The sequence below is a fragment of the Octopus bimaculoides genome, chromosome 21 (assembly GCF_046866305.1).
Source record: "Octopus bimaculoides isolate indiv1 chromosome 21, ASM4686630v1, whole genome shotgun sequence".
In the NCBI taxonomy this organism is placed as follows: domain Eukaryota; kingdom Metazoa; phylum Mollusca; class Cephalopoda; order Octopoda; family Octopodidae; genus Octopus; species Octopus bimaculoides.
This window is the reverse complement of record NC_142948.1, coordinates 36,576,039-36,591,466: the sequence shown is the minus strand read 5'-3', so window position 1 is coordinate 36,591,466 and position 15,428 is coordinate 36,576,039. Positions and strand designations below refer to the sequence as shown.

Here is a 15,428-nt window from a genome sequence, read left to right as displayed (position 1 = left end):
TCTGTTTCTTTCACAACATTGCTCAGATTAAGTTTTTCCTGAAAATATGTCAGAAATTAAGAAAGGTTTGAATATATTGCAGGACATTATAGCTAAATAATTTTAATCTTTTCATTGTTTCTCTGGTTATGAAGAGGATATAACTCTGTTATCATTGTTACATATACGTGTGATGAAAGCATGGAAAAATCGATGGAAATTGTACAGCTTAGCATTTAAAGATTTTAATCTTTAGTCCTCTCGGGCAACTTCACCGAGCTTCAAAACTATAAAATTGGAAAACAGTAAGGTGAGGGGAAATAAACATCAGTAATGCATTGCCCCATGCACTGACTGCAGGAGCAACCTAGAGGCTTTTGCAAACACTTCTAAATCCATTGCAATGCTGGAAACAACTTCTGTATCATCAGCAGGTATCTCAAGGTCACAAGTGTTTCACCCCTGCCCCCCAATAAAGCAGCAAGGACTGAGCTAGTCTTCACTTATGGAAGGGTTTCACTTGGAGTCTCTTATTAACCATTGCCACCTTGAGCTTGGAAAACAGTAACAGTTAATTTCACAATTTATTCAAATTTTAATAATTCATGGATAGATATTATGTCATTATTATTCAAATTTTCATATGGTAAAGTATAGCGTCAAAAGAACTTTTTTGATGCTGTTTTACATTCATTTTTCTAAGCAAAGATAGTAGGTATGATTTTTTTTATGAGAATTAATTGCTAACCCCACATCTACCAAGTTAGACTGGAACATGGTTGACAGTGTGCTAAACTGAGAAGAAAGTATGTTTGCTGTTCTGAGGCCCACATCACAATGGATATAGAACTAATGTTTGAACACATGACTATATCAGTAGTGACCGTCTTAACCACAGAGCTAAGGTGCTTTATCATAATCCAAGATTATCAGTGTAATCTCTTAGGAATGCATTTTTGTCTCACTGTAGTCATTTTTTGAAATATCATATCAGGTAGCTAGAGATCAGGCTTACCATTAATCTTTAACAATAAGATAAGTGGGGTGAATGGAAAGGTGGGTAAATAGGAAGAGTTGTTGTTCATGTATGTAAGTATGTATGTATGTATGTATGTATGTATGTATGTATGTATGTATATGTTTCATCGGTAAAACATAAATTTGAAAGAGAAGCACACTCTAAGTTATAGAGCAGTATATAATATAAATAAAGTTAGATAAGGCCTGTTTATGGGATTACCCTGGGTTTCATGTCCATAAGCACTTTATGGATGTGAAACCCAGGGTAATACCATAAACCACCCTTATCTAACTTTATATATATATATATATATATATAATTATTATCATTTAATGTGTTTTCCATGCTGAGGTGCCATGTATAAGTGTGTATGTATATATATGTACACCCAGAAGGCATGTAGCTTAGTGGGTAGGGTATTTGGCTCATGATCACAAGGTTGTGAGTTCAATTCCAATCAGCTCGTTGTGTCCTTGGGCAAGGCACTTTATTTCATGTTGTTCCAGTCCACTCAGCTGTCAAAAATCAGTAGTACCTCTATTTCAAAGGGCCAGCCTTGTCAAGCTGAATCACCCTGAGAACTACATTGAGAGTATGCATGTCTGTGGAGTACTCAACTACCTTCACAGTAATTTCACGTGCAGGCTGTTTTGCTAATCGGATCAACTGGAACCCTTCTTATTGTAATCAACAGAGTGCGTTATATATGTACACCCTCAGAACAACCACATCAACCATACCTCTGATAAATGCTTGAATGTTTTTTCTAGTTCAGCATATTTCTGTTCCATTTGATTCTTCAGAGCATCAGTATTGGCTTGAACAATCTTGCGTTGGTCAATAGCAGTCTGAAGAGTTTGCTTCTCTTCATTAATATTTGAATTAAGAACACTAGCAGCTTGGCGCTGCTTTTCCAATTCCTTTGTCACTTCTTCAAGTTCCCCTTTTTTGTTTCGAGTAACTGTTGCAAGTTCAAGATGGCAGCCCTCAAGTTTAACAAGTTTTTCATGACATGCCTGTGAAGTATAGACAGCAGACACATATACTAACAAATAATGGATAATGATAAGACAAAAAGAAAATCTACTGAGTCAATCTACATGGCATTTGGTCTGTTATAGAAATAGAATTTGTATTGTAAACTTTCATTCTCCTGGCTATACCAATTATATATATATATATATATATATATATATATATATACATATATACATACATACATACATACATACATACATGAATGTCTACCTACCTATCTATCTACTTACCTACCTACTTACGTACCCACCCAAAACCTACATACATGCATACATACATACATACATACATACATACATACCCTGTTGTTGATGTTGAAATTCCAATGAAGGAGCCTTGGATCTAGGTTAGAAACCAGTTCTTTCTCTATTGGCAAGAAATCTTGAAATTAAACTGAATAATGATACACACATACACAAACACACACTTGCACACACACACACATCAGTATTTATACATATGCATACATACACACATATACATACGCATATATACACATAAAACATATAACTGGTTTTTATACAGTTTAGTCGAACAATCCTGTACCAGTTGTACTCCTTCAGCCAATCTGAAACTATTATAATTTAACTTCTTTGATTACATCCCACCTGAACTGATTCTTGTTTTACTTCACTAAATGACTTACCTTTAACTCTCTCTGTTTTAATACAACTGCCGTTTGTGCTTCCCTCAATAAATTGTCGATGTCTGACTTCTTCTTCCCCAGGTCCTCTTGTATGTTTGATAGTTCTTTCTGTTTTTGACACACATGCTTATTTAAGTCTTTCACTTGCAAGGCCAGGATTTCACCCTTAAAAATATGCATATATAATTACACATACATACATACATACATATACATACAGCAATGTAACTACATACATGCTGTTGATAATTTTTTTCCTTCTTTGGACTTTTCCCTTTTCCTTTCCAATGAAGAGCTATGCTTGATTTGTCAAAAACCCTCTCTTCTTACCAAGCACACTCTAAGATGTAGAACAGGATATATATCTTTTACTGGGGAAGGCTGGTTTATGGTATTACCCTGCATTTCCCATCCATAAACTGTTTACCTTTATGATGTATTGTCAGACCCTGAAACCTGTTGACTTAAGACCTCTTCAAAATATATTGGTTAACCTATGGTTATAGTAGAAGACACTCACCAAAGTGGCATGCAGTGGGACTGAACCAGGAACAATGTGGTTAGGAAGCAAGCTTTTTACCACACAGCCATGTCTGTGCCTGGGTTGTAAAGATAATTTATGAACACCTGAATACTTTAAAAAGATATGTGTATTTATAATTATACAGAAATCAATTGTTCTGATCTGTCAAACTCCCATTTTAAATTATGTCTTCATCTTTGTTTTTAATCAATAAGTCCTACTCCTTTTTTACCCTGTCCTCATTCCCATCCCCACCTCTGAATTCCTTGTCTTATTTACCAAAGGCATCAATAATGTCAACATTTGACAACTGTTTAAATATTGGGGATTGATGGCATTTCTTAATGTCTAGTTTTGATGTGGGAGTAACGAGGTAGGAGTTGGAATGAAGTCAATAAAAATGAGGAAACAGAGGAGGAGAAGAGGGAGGACAGGAGGAGGTGGAGGAGATGGAGGAGGGGAGGAGAAAGACGAAGAAGAGGAAAAAGAGGAGGAAAAGAAGAAGGAAGAGAAAGAAAACGTAGAAGGAAGAGGAGGAGAAAGAAGAGGAGGAGGAGAAAGAGGAGGAAGAGAAGGAAAAAGAGGAGAATGAAGAGAAGGAGAAAGAGGAGGAGAAGGAGGAAAAGACAACATTACCTCCATCATATCATCACCAAAAACAACACCAACGGAAACAATGAAAGCATCAACACCCCACCACCACCACTACACCATCTGTTTACATTCTGAGTTCAAATTCCACCGAGGTCAACTTTGTCTTTTACCTTTTTGGGGTCTTTGAAAATAAGTACCAGTTGAGCACTGGGATCAATATGATCAACTTGCCCCTCCTCTAAAATTGTTGGACTTATGCCAACTTATCATTATTACTGACTAAGGTGGTGAGCTAGCAGAATCGTTAGCACGCCGGGCAAAATGCTTAGCAGTATTTTACCTGCCTTTATGTTCCGAGTTCAAATTCCTCCAAGATTGACTTTGCCTTTGAACTTTTCGGGGTCAATTAAATAAGTACCAGTTAGTCACAGGGGTTGATGTAATCGACAAATCCTCACATCCCTCAAGCTACCCTTGTGGCAAAAATTTGAAATAATTATTATTATTATTATTATCCACTGATTGTTGTTGTTGTTGTTCCTTTATGACAGCTGCCAGTTGATGATGCTGGAGTGGATAATTCCACGAGAAAGACTTTTGAAATAAATGTAATTTGGATTATAAAGAAAACCGATTAACATTTTAGTGACAAGTTCTTCACGGTGAAATAGGTTAAGAATTCTATGAAACCATTTAAAGCATTTAACAATGGTTTCATTTCATAGACAGACACAGCTGTGTAATGACACTGCTACAACCGTTGTTGTTGTTGCTGTTGTTGTTGTTCTTGTTGCTATGCTGTTGCTGCTTACAGTTCTGCAGTTATTGTTGTTGTTCCTGTGCTGCTGTTGCTCTTCAGTTGCAATTACTGCAATTGTTGTTGTTGTCGTCGTCCTCCTCCTCATCATCATCATCTTCATCCTCATATTCGTCTTCATCATCATCAGCCTTCTTCTTCTTCTTCTTCTTCTTCTTCTTCTGTTGATGTTGTTGCTGTTGCTATTCTGTTTTTGATGTTGCTATTATACTGGGGAGATAAGGTGGGATGGTAGTGGTGTTGCAGTTGTTGCTGCTGCTGCTGCTACTGCTGCCATTGCTTAGCCTCCAAAGTAAGGACCCGATTCAACTGATCAGACCCTAACTTGGGAACTAAGCTACAAACACACTTCAACAGTTACTATACTGTCTTTACTTTAGCACAAGGAAATATGTTCTGTTTATCACATGTGATATCCAGGACATATTTCCCTGGCGTCCATGCATCATATATGATACACATTCCCAATTTTATCTGTCCCGTTTATCACATTTGATACCCAGGACATATCTCCCTGGTGTCCATGCATCTTACATAATACATATTCTCAATTTAGCCTGTCCGGGACATATACATGGGATACATGTATATGATACATGGACATATTTATTTCCCTGGCGTCCAAGCATCATATATGATACACATTCCCAATTTTGCCTGTCCTGTTTACCACATGTGATACACAAAGCATATTCCTCTAGTGTTGTAGGACTGCAGCCATACTGGAGCACTGTGTTAAAAACATTCAGGACAAAATTATGAAAATGTTTTGCACAGGCAAAGATTTAAAACATAAAGTAATCAAAGGCTCACATTATCTAATTAATAAATCATTCAAAAAATGGTTAGGAAAAAAATGTCACATAGTAAATGTGACAATAAAACATCGCAACAAATGCATCAAAAGTGCATGAAAATGTGTGTAAGTGTGTATATATGTATGGGTATGTATCTGTATGTGAAAATATGCATAAGCTTGTATATATGTATGTGTGTGCATGTGTGTGTATGTGTGTTGTGTGTGCATTGTGTGTTTTTTGTGTGCATTGCATGTTTTTTGTGTGTATATGCAATATGTGTATGATATAATATGAAGTAATGTAAAACTTATATAACTGCATCAAGCCATGTGATATGAAATAAAGATCCATGCAAGGTAAGCCTCTATGTTTATAAATGCTATATAAAAAATTGGTGTGAACACAAGCAATATGATATGCAAAAGATATCAAATATTATGTCATGCAATAAATATACATGGAAGAAACATTAAATAATAATGATAAATGTGATGCCCCAATGTACATGTATGTATACATGCACACGCACACATGCACATACACACATATGAAATATCTTGTATATACACTCACCTGCCTCTGGATTTAAGGAAAAGAAAAGTACAAAAATAGAATTTAAAAATAAATACATGAATAAATGATAATTTTATTGTATCAAGAGATACAGGAAGACATAAGAAGCACAAACATCTCAGCTCAATTTCACCCCATTTTCTCTGAAATATTTAGGGACTTTTGTAAATTACTTAACAATAGCAATATATATAATTTTGTGGATGTGTGGTAAGAAGCTTGTTTCCCATCCACATGGTTCCTGGTTCAGTCCCACTGTGTGACACCTTGGGCAAGTGTCTTCTATCTTAGTCTTGGGCCAACCAAAGCCTTGTGAGTGGATTTGGTAACTGAAACTGAAAGAAGTCCATTATATCCATCCATCCATACATACATACATATGAACAAGAAGACTGAGAGCTGGCAGAATTGCTAAATCATACAAAACAAAAAAATGTTTTGCATTATTTGCTCTAGCTTTTTACACTCTAAGACATGCTATGTTTTGCTCTCTAAGGAACAATGAAAGGTTAAAAAGTAAATAGTCTATACCTGTTCTCTTAATTTGCTGATCTCCAGTTTTGTCTTTTCTAATTTTCCTTTAGAATTTATCAAAGACTTTGTAGCTTCTCTCTCTGCCTCAGATGTCACTGTCAGCTCCCTCTGCACCAATTGTAGTCTATAATTAAAGAAGAAAACTGTTTCATATATTCATTTGTAAATTTTTTGAAAAAAAAAATGGCTGATCATTATTACTTCATAATAATTATTTGGGCATCCAGCTGTAGGAACACTGCCAGATCAGACTGGAGTCTGGTGCAGCCTCCTGGCTTCCCAGACCTGAGTCGAAACATCCAACCCAAGCATGGAAAACGGACATTAGATGATGATGATGATGATGATGATAATGATGAACCACAAAGCCAGTAGGGTACAAGTTAGTTGATTTTATCAATCCCAGTGTTTGATTGGTATTACATGTTGTCTGCCACAGAAAGATGGAGGCCAAAATTGACCTTGGTGGTATATGAGCTCAAAACATAAAGAGCTAGAAAAACTGCTGCTAAGCATTTTGTCCTACATACAAGTATTTCTGCCAGTTCACCACCTTATTCGTCGCAATATAATAGTTTGTATTCTGTACAATATTATTCAGTTATTTGGTGAGCTGGCAGTATTGTAACTATGCCAACCAAAATGCTTAGCAGCATTTCATCTGTCTTTGCATTCTGAGTTCAAATTCCATCAAGGTCGACTTTGCCTTTCATCCTGTTGGAGGTGATAAAATAAGTAGTAGTTCAATACTGGGGTCGATGTAATCGACTTACACCCTCCTCCAAACTTGCTGGCCTTGTGCCAAAATTTTAAACCAATATTATTCAGTTCTTTCAAATTAAAAAGACAAAAGAAAAAAAAAACAGAAAATATTTTTAAAAAATCAACATGCTTGCCTTTGATTTGAGGTTTGGATTTTACTATCAAGCTTTCGAAATTCCCTATCTTTTTCAGTAATGATCTAAAATAAGTACAAATGGTACATGGTTTAAATATGATGAACAACAACGACAACAACAACATCATGGCTACTGAATAAGTGTCATATATTTCTACAGATAAATTCCTCTATTTGCATAATATCGAGGTCTCTTTCTTTCTTTTATTGTCATTCCTGTCAAATATATATATATATATATATATATATATATATATATATATATATATGTATACGTTTATGAATTTGTTTAGCAAGATTCCTGATGTGAAATCATGTGTTGAAACATATTGTTATATTTCTTGCCAAATAAACACATGTACTATATATTCATTCCTCACTTGTTTATTATTGTTCTTATTTTATCTTACGAAAATTTTTCATCACACATCTGTGGCCTTTTCAGCAACCCTTTCCATCTACGTGTATCCTCATGCTCCACCTAGTCCATTCTGTCCTTCTACGATGTGTATCCTTATCTGCACACACACACACACACACACACACACACACACACACACACACACACACACACACACACATATACATATACATACACACACACACACATACATATACATATACATACACACTTGCACATAATAAAGTTTTATACAGTTTCCATTGAGCAAATTTTACTCACAAGACATTAGTCAACCCAAAGCCATAGTAGAAGACACTTGCCCAAGCTGCCACCAAACAAATCAAACCAGAATGTATATGACCTGCACCACAACATGTCAAATATGTCAACTGACCACATTTATATCTGCCAGTATTTTCTCCAATGTGCTTTTTTTCTGCTGCATCTCTTTGTATTCTGTTTTAATCATCTTCAGGTTCCCAGATTCTGTGATAAGTTGTAGCCCTGCCTTGTTTGCTCGTTCTTCCAGTTCTCGAGTCTCTTTCCTGACAGTGTGTAAAGAGGAAGAAGCACTGTCATGTTTTCTAACTGTTTCTTCAGCCTAAAAGACAAAAACATGTGGCTATGGAATTTCAAGGTTGAGAGGCAGAAAACAGAAAGACAGAGAGATAGACAAATATATATGTATGTGTGTGTGTGTGCTGGTGCTACATAAAAAGCATCTAGTCCACTCTGTGGTGGTTGCATTGGAAAGAAAGGGTATCCAGCCATAAAAAATACAATGCCAAGACAGACAGTGGAGCTTGATATATATATATATATATATATATATATATATATATATATATATATATATATAGGTAGGTAGGTAGGTAGGTACATAGATAGATACACAGGCAAGCAGATAGACAGACAGAGAGCTAGAAGGTAGATAGATAGATAGACAGACAGACAGCTTTGAAACCTGCAATGGACTGGCATCCCATTCAAGGGAATGCTGTGATCTTGGTAATTTATATGCAATGGATATTGTGTAACTGGCCTTATGAGTCTCTTATGAAAAACTAAGAAAGAAAAAAGGAGAGACACTATCTTAAAATTTATCTCCCTGTTAAAGAAAGATCATTGCCCTTAGCTTTAAGTCTCAATTGAAGAAATACCAAAATCTCAATAATTAACCCCCAGTCAAAGACAGTTTATTACCCGCTATGTTAAGTCCCAAATGTAGATGACTTGTTGCCTACTACAGCATTATGTCCAAACTTAGAAGTACCAAAACCTCAAGATTAAACAACAACTGAAAATGTATTAAGAATCTTTGAACCTGTAATTTTGCATCATTTAAATTCTGTTTGTATTCTTTGAGTTTTGCGTCTGCATCCTTCAGCTGTGCCTGTCGTTTAAACAGAGTCTTTTCCAAGCATTTGATTTCATCTTGAAGTTTCAGCTGTTTCTTATAAGACTCTCGGTCTTCAAAGCTGGAGTCAGATGAACTGTCAGTTTCTATGTAGTTGTGGGGGATGTGTTTCCTTGAGAAGTAGAAACAGAAGAACAGGTAAAACTTAGCTGTAAAGAAGTTATCAAGACACAAGAAATATTTCAGGGAGAAGAACAAAGTATGAAATTATCTTAGTCCTCTCTAATACATAACTACATTAAGTCATGTGCCTTCACATGGCTTAATATGAAGTGTTTGTCTCTAGACTTCTTGCACGAATCCACCACACTCATTCTTTCACCATAGCCACCAGCACAATGAAAACTGCCTTGCCTTCCCAATTAAAAGAAGGTGGCAGGGTAATATTCATGATAGACTCAGCCGATAACCGAAATCGTCCCACATGTGACAGCAGCTGTTTGACATAAGCCCACAGATATATAAATATATATATATATATATATATATATATATATATATATATATAGAGAGAGAGAGAGAGAGAGAGAGAGAGAGAGAGAGAGAAGAAAAAGGAGGAGGAGAAGAAAAAGAAGAAGAGGAGGAGCCAGTAAAAGTTAGATGCATATGCTGTATAGCTCTAGTTTACCGTTTCCTGTTCTGCAACGAAGCACGTTGTAGACGTAACAGTTCTTCTTTAGCCAGCTTATGGTCACACATCAGTTGTCTCTCCTCCTTCATCATCTTCTCCTGATTCCTCTTTTGACGTTCTATTGCCAAGTCCAAACCTTCCAGCTCATTCCGCCGTTCCTAGAATATGCAAGATAGGTCAGAGTTTACACTAGGTTGTTAGGGAGAGGCTATCAGTAAGGGATACAGGTCCAGAAAAAAGGAGAAAGGTGTTAATGAAGATGACTATGGCAACAATGATGATGATGATGATGATGGCGATGGTGATAAGGAGGCAAGGGGAAGGATAGTGAGGAAGGAGGGAGTTGTGATAATGATGATAATGTTGAAGTTGATATCAAGGATAATGATGATGTTTATGATGAATATGATGATGATAAGGATGATGATGATGGTGATGATGATGATCATCATCATCATATTGATGAAGATGGTGAGATATCAATGATGATGGTGATTATAATAATGATAACAACGATGTTGCCAATGATGACAACAATGATGTTGATGATGAATATGACGATGACCTCAGTGATAACAATGATGATGAAGATGGTATCATCTTACCTCCAGCTGTTCTTTCAGTTTGTACATCAACTTGCTCTTTTTCTGTAAAGTATCAGCTTCTTCCCTCTGCATCTGTCGGGAGGAATATCACAATTGAAGTAATTGAAGTTTAATGCAGCAGCCACAGGATATGTTATTAACAACCAGCATCTCATTTGAAGCAATTCACTGGTAACTTTGAAGCAAATTTGGGAGACCACATAAAAGCACTGGTGATGGCGCCATGTAAAATGCATTGCTGCTGGTGCCTTGTGAAAAGTACTGGTGATGGTGCCACATAAAAAGCCCTGATACCACATAAAAAGCACTGGTGCTGGTGCCATGTGAAAAGTACTGGTGATGGTGCCACATAAAAGGCACTGGTGCCACATAAAAATCACTGGTGATGGTGTCACATAAAAACACTGGTGCTGGCTGGTTCTACATAAAAAGCACTGCCATGTAAGAAGTTCCCAGTACACTCTATGAAGTGGTTGGTATTAGGAAGGGCATCCAGTTGTAGAAACCATACCAAAGCAAACTATGGGACCTGGTTCAGCCCCTGGCCTTGCCAACTCCTGTCAAGCTGTCCAGCCCATGCCAGTATGAAAAACAGACATTAAATGAGGATGCTGATAATGATGATGATGATGAAAACATTTGTAAGTCTGAAAAATGTTATTCAGCCTTAGATCAGCAGTAATAAAGTCATTCCAGCTGTTCTTTTCTTCTAGAATAATATACCTTCGGCAATATTATCAGATGCAACCCTTTCATAATATGATTGGGTCTAGTTTGAAGGGACATTATGTCAGAATATATGGTTACCTGATAGAGGAGGCAGTGGGGGAAACAATAATATGAAATTAAAATCCAATATGAAATTATAATTGATAAGTACACTAAATGACCACCACTGGAATTGACCAATAGAGTAAATTATCTAAATGGCCAACACTAATAGAGCAGTAAAATAGATTACCAACCCTGTAACTAACCACTACACTAAATGATTGCCACTATAATTGACCAGTAGAGTTAATGATCATCACTGGAATAGAGTAGTAAAATAAATTACCACTACTGTAACCGACCAGTAGATTAGATGACCACCAACCAACCAGTAGATTAAATGACCACCAATTATAACTGATTGATACGTCAAATGATCACCAACTGTAACTGACCATTATAGTAAATGACCGCCAACAGTTAGAGAGTAGTAAAATAAATTCTCACCACTGTAACTGACCAATAAATTAAATGACCACCAACTATAATTAACAAACCATTAAATGACTGCCAATATGATTCACCAGTAGGGTTAATGATCAGCAACAGTAATAGAGTAGGAAAATATTTTGCCATCAACCATATTTGGCCAGCAAATTAAATTATTGCTACAGTAATTGACCAGTATATTTAATGACTATGAGCTAGAAAGAATCTAAAATGACTGCTGTTATATTTGAACAGTGCATGAAATGACCACCAGTGTAATTGTCACTGTAACAGACCAGTAAATTAAATGACCATCAACAGTTAACTGACCAGTAGATTAAATCGCTACCAACTGCAATTATCACCTCTGTAATTGTACAGTGCATAAATGACCACTGTTATAGTTCAATAGTGCAAGAGATGACTTCCTGTGTAATTTTTAATGACCAATATAAGAGGAAATCATGGATAAAGTATCAGACAGTTAGTTCATAGCTCCTAGAGTTCATTTCCCATTGCAAGTGTTCAGTTTAGCCTCTAAGCTGTTGACCAAATATTACTTCGCCTGAGTATGGTGTGGATTACTACCAGGTCATCTAGGAATGTTACATAGAAAAAAAAAAGACTGGTGTCCTATCCAGGAGGAGAATGATTTTTCATCCACCAAACATTGGAGAATACTTAAAGTTAGGCAGTGGTCCTATGAATTCCCCATGGATTGGAAAAAAGAAAAAAATTACTTTACCTGGTATTGAAACCTCGATTTCCATCGAGCCAGTTTCCGTTGTAGTTTGTTGACTAGATGTTCCTATCCAAACAGGAAAAAAAAAAAATGTCATTTTATCAATATCACTACAAGGTTATAATAATTGATCTAATGTTTCAATATGCTTAAATATATCACCATAAAACAGCTCATTCACATTAATATTGTTTTAGCATCATAGAAGTATCGTGTCAACCATTTTAAAATACATTCTTGCCTTGAAGAATTTTTAGCCAAATAAATTGACTCTAGCACTTATTTTTTGTTTCAAAGCCTGATAATTATTCCACCAGTGTCTTTTTACCAAACTGCGAAGTTATGGGGACATACACAAACCAACACTGGTTGTTGAGCAGTAGTGGGAGACACACACACACACACACAAATATACACAACAGTCTTCTTTCAGTTTCTGTCAACCAAATCCACTCACAAAGTTTTGGTTGGCCTGAGACTTTAGCAGAAGAGACTTTCCCAAGGTGCCATGCAGTGGGACTGAACCTGTAACCATGTGGTTGGGAAGCAAACTTCTTACCAGACAGCCATGCCTGTACCCATACTTCAAGTTCCGTGATTGGATAGTGTAGTAATCAGATAGGCTCGTTTAGTTTACAGTCTGGCAATTGTTCAGATTCTAAAACCTGAATGATTGCCAGATCAGGCATGATATGCCACACAAGTCTATCCAATTGCTGGATCATGCATAGCATGTTATAAAGCCTTTACAATTACTGCACTATCAAAGCAGGAAACTTTAAATAGCTCACATATAACTCTTGTAATCACACACACACACACACACACACACACACACACACACACACACACACACACACACACACAAAACAAAGGAAATATAGGAAAAGCCTAATAATTTTACCAAATTGCTGTGTTCTGGAATATTACAGAACATTCCCTCATGTTCTGGATGGTAGAGTGTTCTAGAAGAAGGAAAAGTAGGTTGCACATTTGATTCCAAAACAGTCTCTGAAAGAGAATTTCAAATCTTAAGAACATAACCCAATATATACATTCTATATACATTATATTTAAGCTTTAATCCTGACTGCTCTGATGAAATTTTTGCTAATGGTGTAACATGCTAATCATATGCAAATCATTTCTTATGACCACTTTCCGTTGGCCAGTAAAAATAAAATGTGTGTACTATATGATAGTGAAGGTGCATGGCTCAGTGGTTACAGTGTTGAGCTCACAATCACAAGGTAGTGAGTTCAATTCCTGGACCGGGCTGCATGTTGTGTATGCACATGCATATACACACATGTAAACATAAACATACATAATACATACATGCATGCATACATACATGTATGTATTGTATAGCAAGAAAATAAATAAATAAAAAAATTGAATAATAAGAACAAATTCAAGTTGAACTCTTAACCATGGGATAAACATTAATCCAGCACCTTCACCTCACAACTACAATATTTCATATAATCTACGTTGCAGAAACAGCAACAACAAAAAATACTAAAAAAACCTACTTATTGGACTAAATTGTTTCCCATGTTGCCTTCCATAGTCTTTTGTGTGCAAGTTGACCGGTGAACTTGAAGCCACTGGTGGGCCAGGAATTGCTGTGTGGTACTGTATGTTTCCATTTGGATGTATATGTGTCTGGACATCAGGTGGTACTTGAGGGTGGATTGGTGCTTGTACACTGTATAATTTCTGTGGTTCATTGTTTGCTGTTGTAAATATCTGCTGAGGCTGATAGCTTGACACAGCATGTAACTGTTGAGGTTGATGGTTTGATGCAGTATATGGTTGCTGTGGTTGATAGCTTGAAGTGTTATGTACCTGTTGTGGTTGATGGCTTGTCGTGTTATATAGCTGTTGAGGCTGCTGTGTTTGATAGTTTGTGGAATTATACAGCTGCTGTCTTTGGTTTGTTGTAGAATATAGTTGTTGTGGTTGCTGTTCTATTTCAGTATATAACTGTTGTGGTTGATGGTTTGTAACAGTATATAGTTGCTGTGGTTGATGGTTTACTGAGTGTCTATATGGCTCCCTGTATTGTGATCCTGAAGTAAACCTAATAGGGCGTCTAGGCAGAAGGGTTCCTGTTAAATTTGAACCTGCAGTATCATGGCTTTCTGAAGTAGACTGAACAAATGGTTGTTTGAAAGATACTGTTTTCAGAGGATTATAATTTTGGTAGTGACTTCCAGTGGAATTTACTGGATGCATTGAGTTTTCAGGTTGTGTTAAATGTTCTTCAGCGCCAGCAGTTAATAAACATGAATTCTTCACAGGTTGTGAGGAAATCCTCTGTGTGATAACCCCTGCCTGAGTGTGATTCCTATGGTCTACCTTTTCAGGTGAAGCCACATACAATATTGGCTGTGTCTGCAGTGGTTGTATAATTTTAGGAGATGAAGTTACAACCTCAGAAGGAAACTTTGTAGATACACCCTGCCAAGTGGGTGAATTACCAGATGAAATGATATCAGTAAGAAAGGGGTTTTGAGGAGCAATATCTAAATTTCTGTTTGTATGAGGGGTCAAATGTACTGTTGTTGATTTCTCTGGCACTAGGTGATTAGGTGCATCATACTGTTCTGCTTCATTGGTGAATTGCTGCACTGACTCACTCCCTACATGGTCTGGTTGCACCAATATACTGCCAAAGTTTGATGGCTGTTTTGAAGGTATGTAAGCCATATCCATTCTTCTGTCCTTACTGTTTACCAAGACAGGTTGGGGTTGGATATATACGTTTGTAGGAGGAGAGACTTGTTGAAGAGTTGGTGATAGTTCTGGAGGTACTTGTGGGGCAGCAGTCTGATTGAATGGTGAAGGTGATATCTGGTAGTCTAAAGCTGAAGAAAGATATTAAATTGTTTGTGAGATACATGGGTAAAAAAAATATAAAAATTAAATACACAATATGCATATAATTATAAATACAGTAGTTGTGTAAAGCACACATGGTGGTGCCACATAGAAGTGCCCA

The 15,428-nt window shown here is 36.5% G+C and overlaps 1 protein-coding gene across 1 annotated transcript in view; it reads right to left on the bottom strand.

The window, feature by feature from the left end:
- Positions 1-15,428, bottom strand: part of LOC106873177 (uncharacterized) — a 70,654-nt gene that overhangs the window by 12,242 nt on the left and 42,984 nt on the right. The window contains exons 25-36 of the mRNA XM_089339125.1: positions 13,957-15,294; positions 13,326-13,432; positions 12,425-12,487; positions 10,480-10,551; positions 9,872-10,032; positions 9,151-9,355; positions 8,221-8,427; positions 7,422-7,486; positions 6,523-6,649; positions 2,685-2,849; positions 1,741-2,016; positions 1-38 (exon numbers count right to left, since the gene is read on the bottom strand). The exon at positions 1-38 is cut by the window's left edge and continues 180 nt beyond it. Of these exons, the coding sequence (XP_089195251.1) occupies positions 1-38; positions 1,741-2,016; positions 2,685-2,849; positions 6,523-6,649; positions 7,422-7,486; positions 8,221-8,427; positions 9,151-9,355; positions 9,872-10,032; positions 10,480-10,551; positions 12,425-12,487; positions 13,326-13,432; positions 13,957-15,294 (2,824 nt within the window). The remainder of the gene's footprint in view (positions 39-1,740; positions 2,017-2,684; positions 2,850-6,522; positions 6,650-7,421; positions 7,487-8,220; positions 8,428-9,150; positions 9,356-9,871; positions 10,033-10,479; positions 10,552-12,424; positions 12,488-13,325; positions 13,433-13,956; positions 15,295-15,428) is intronic.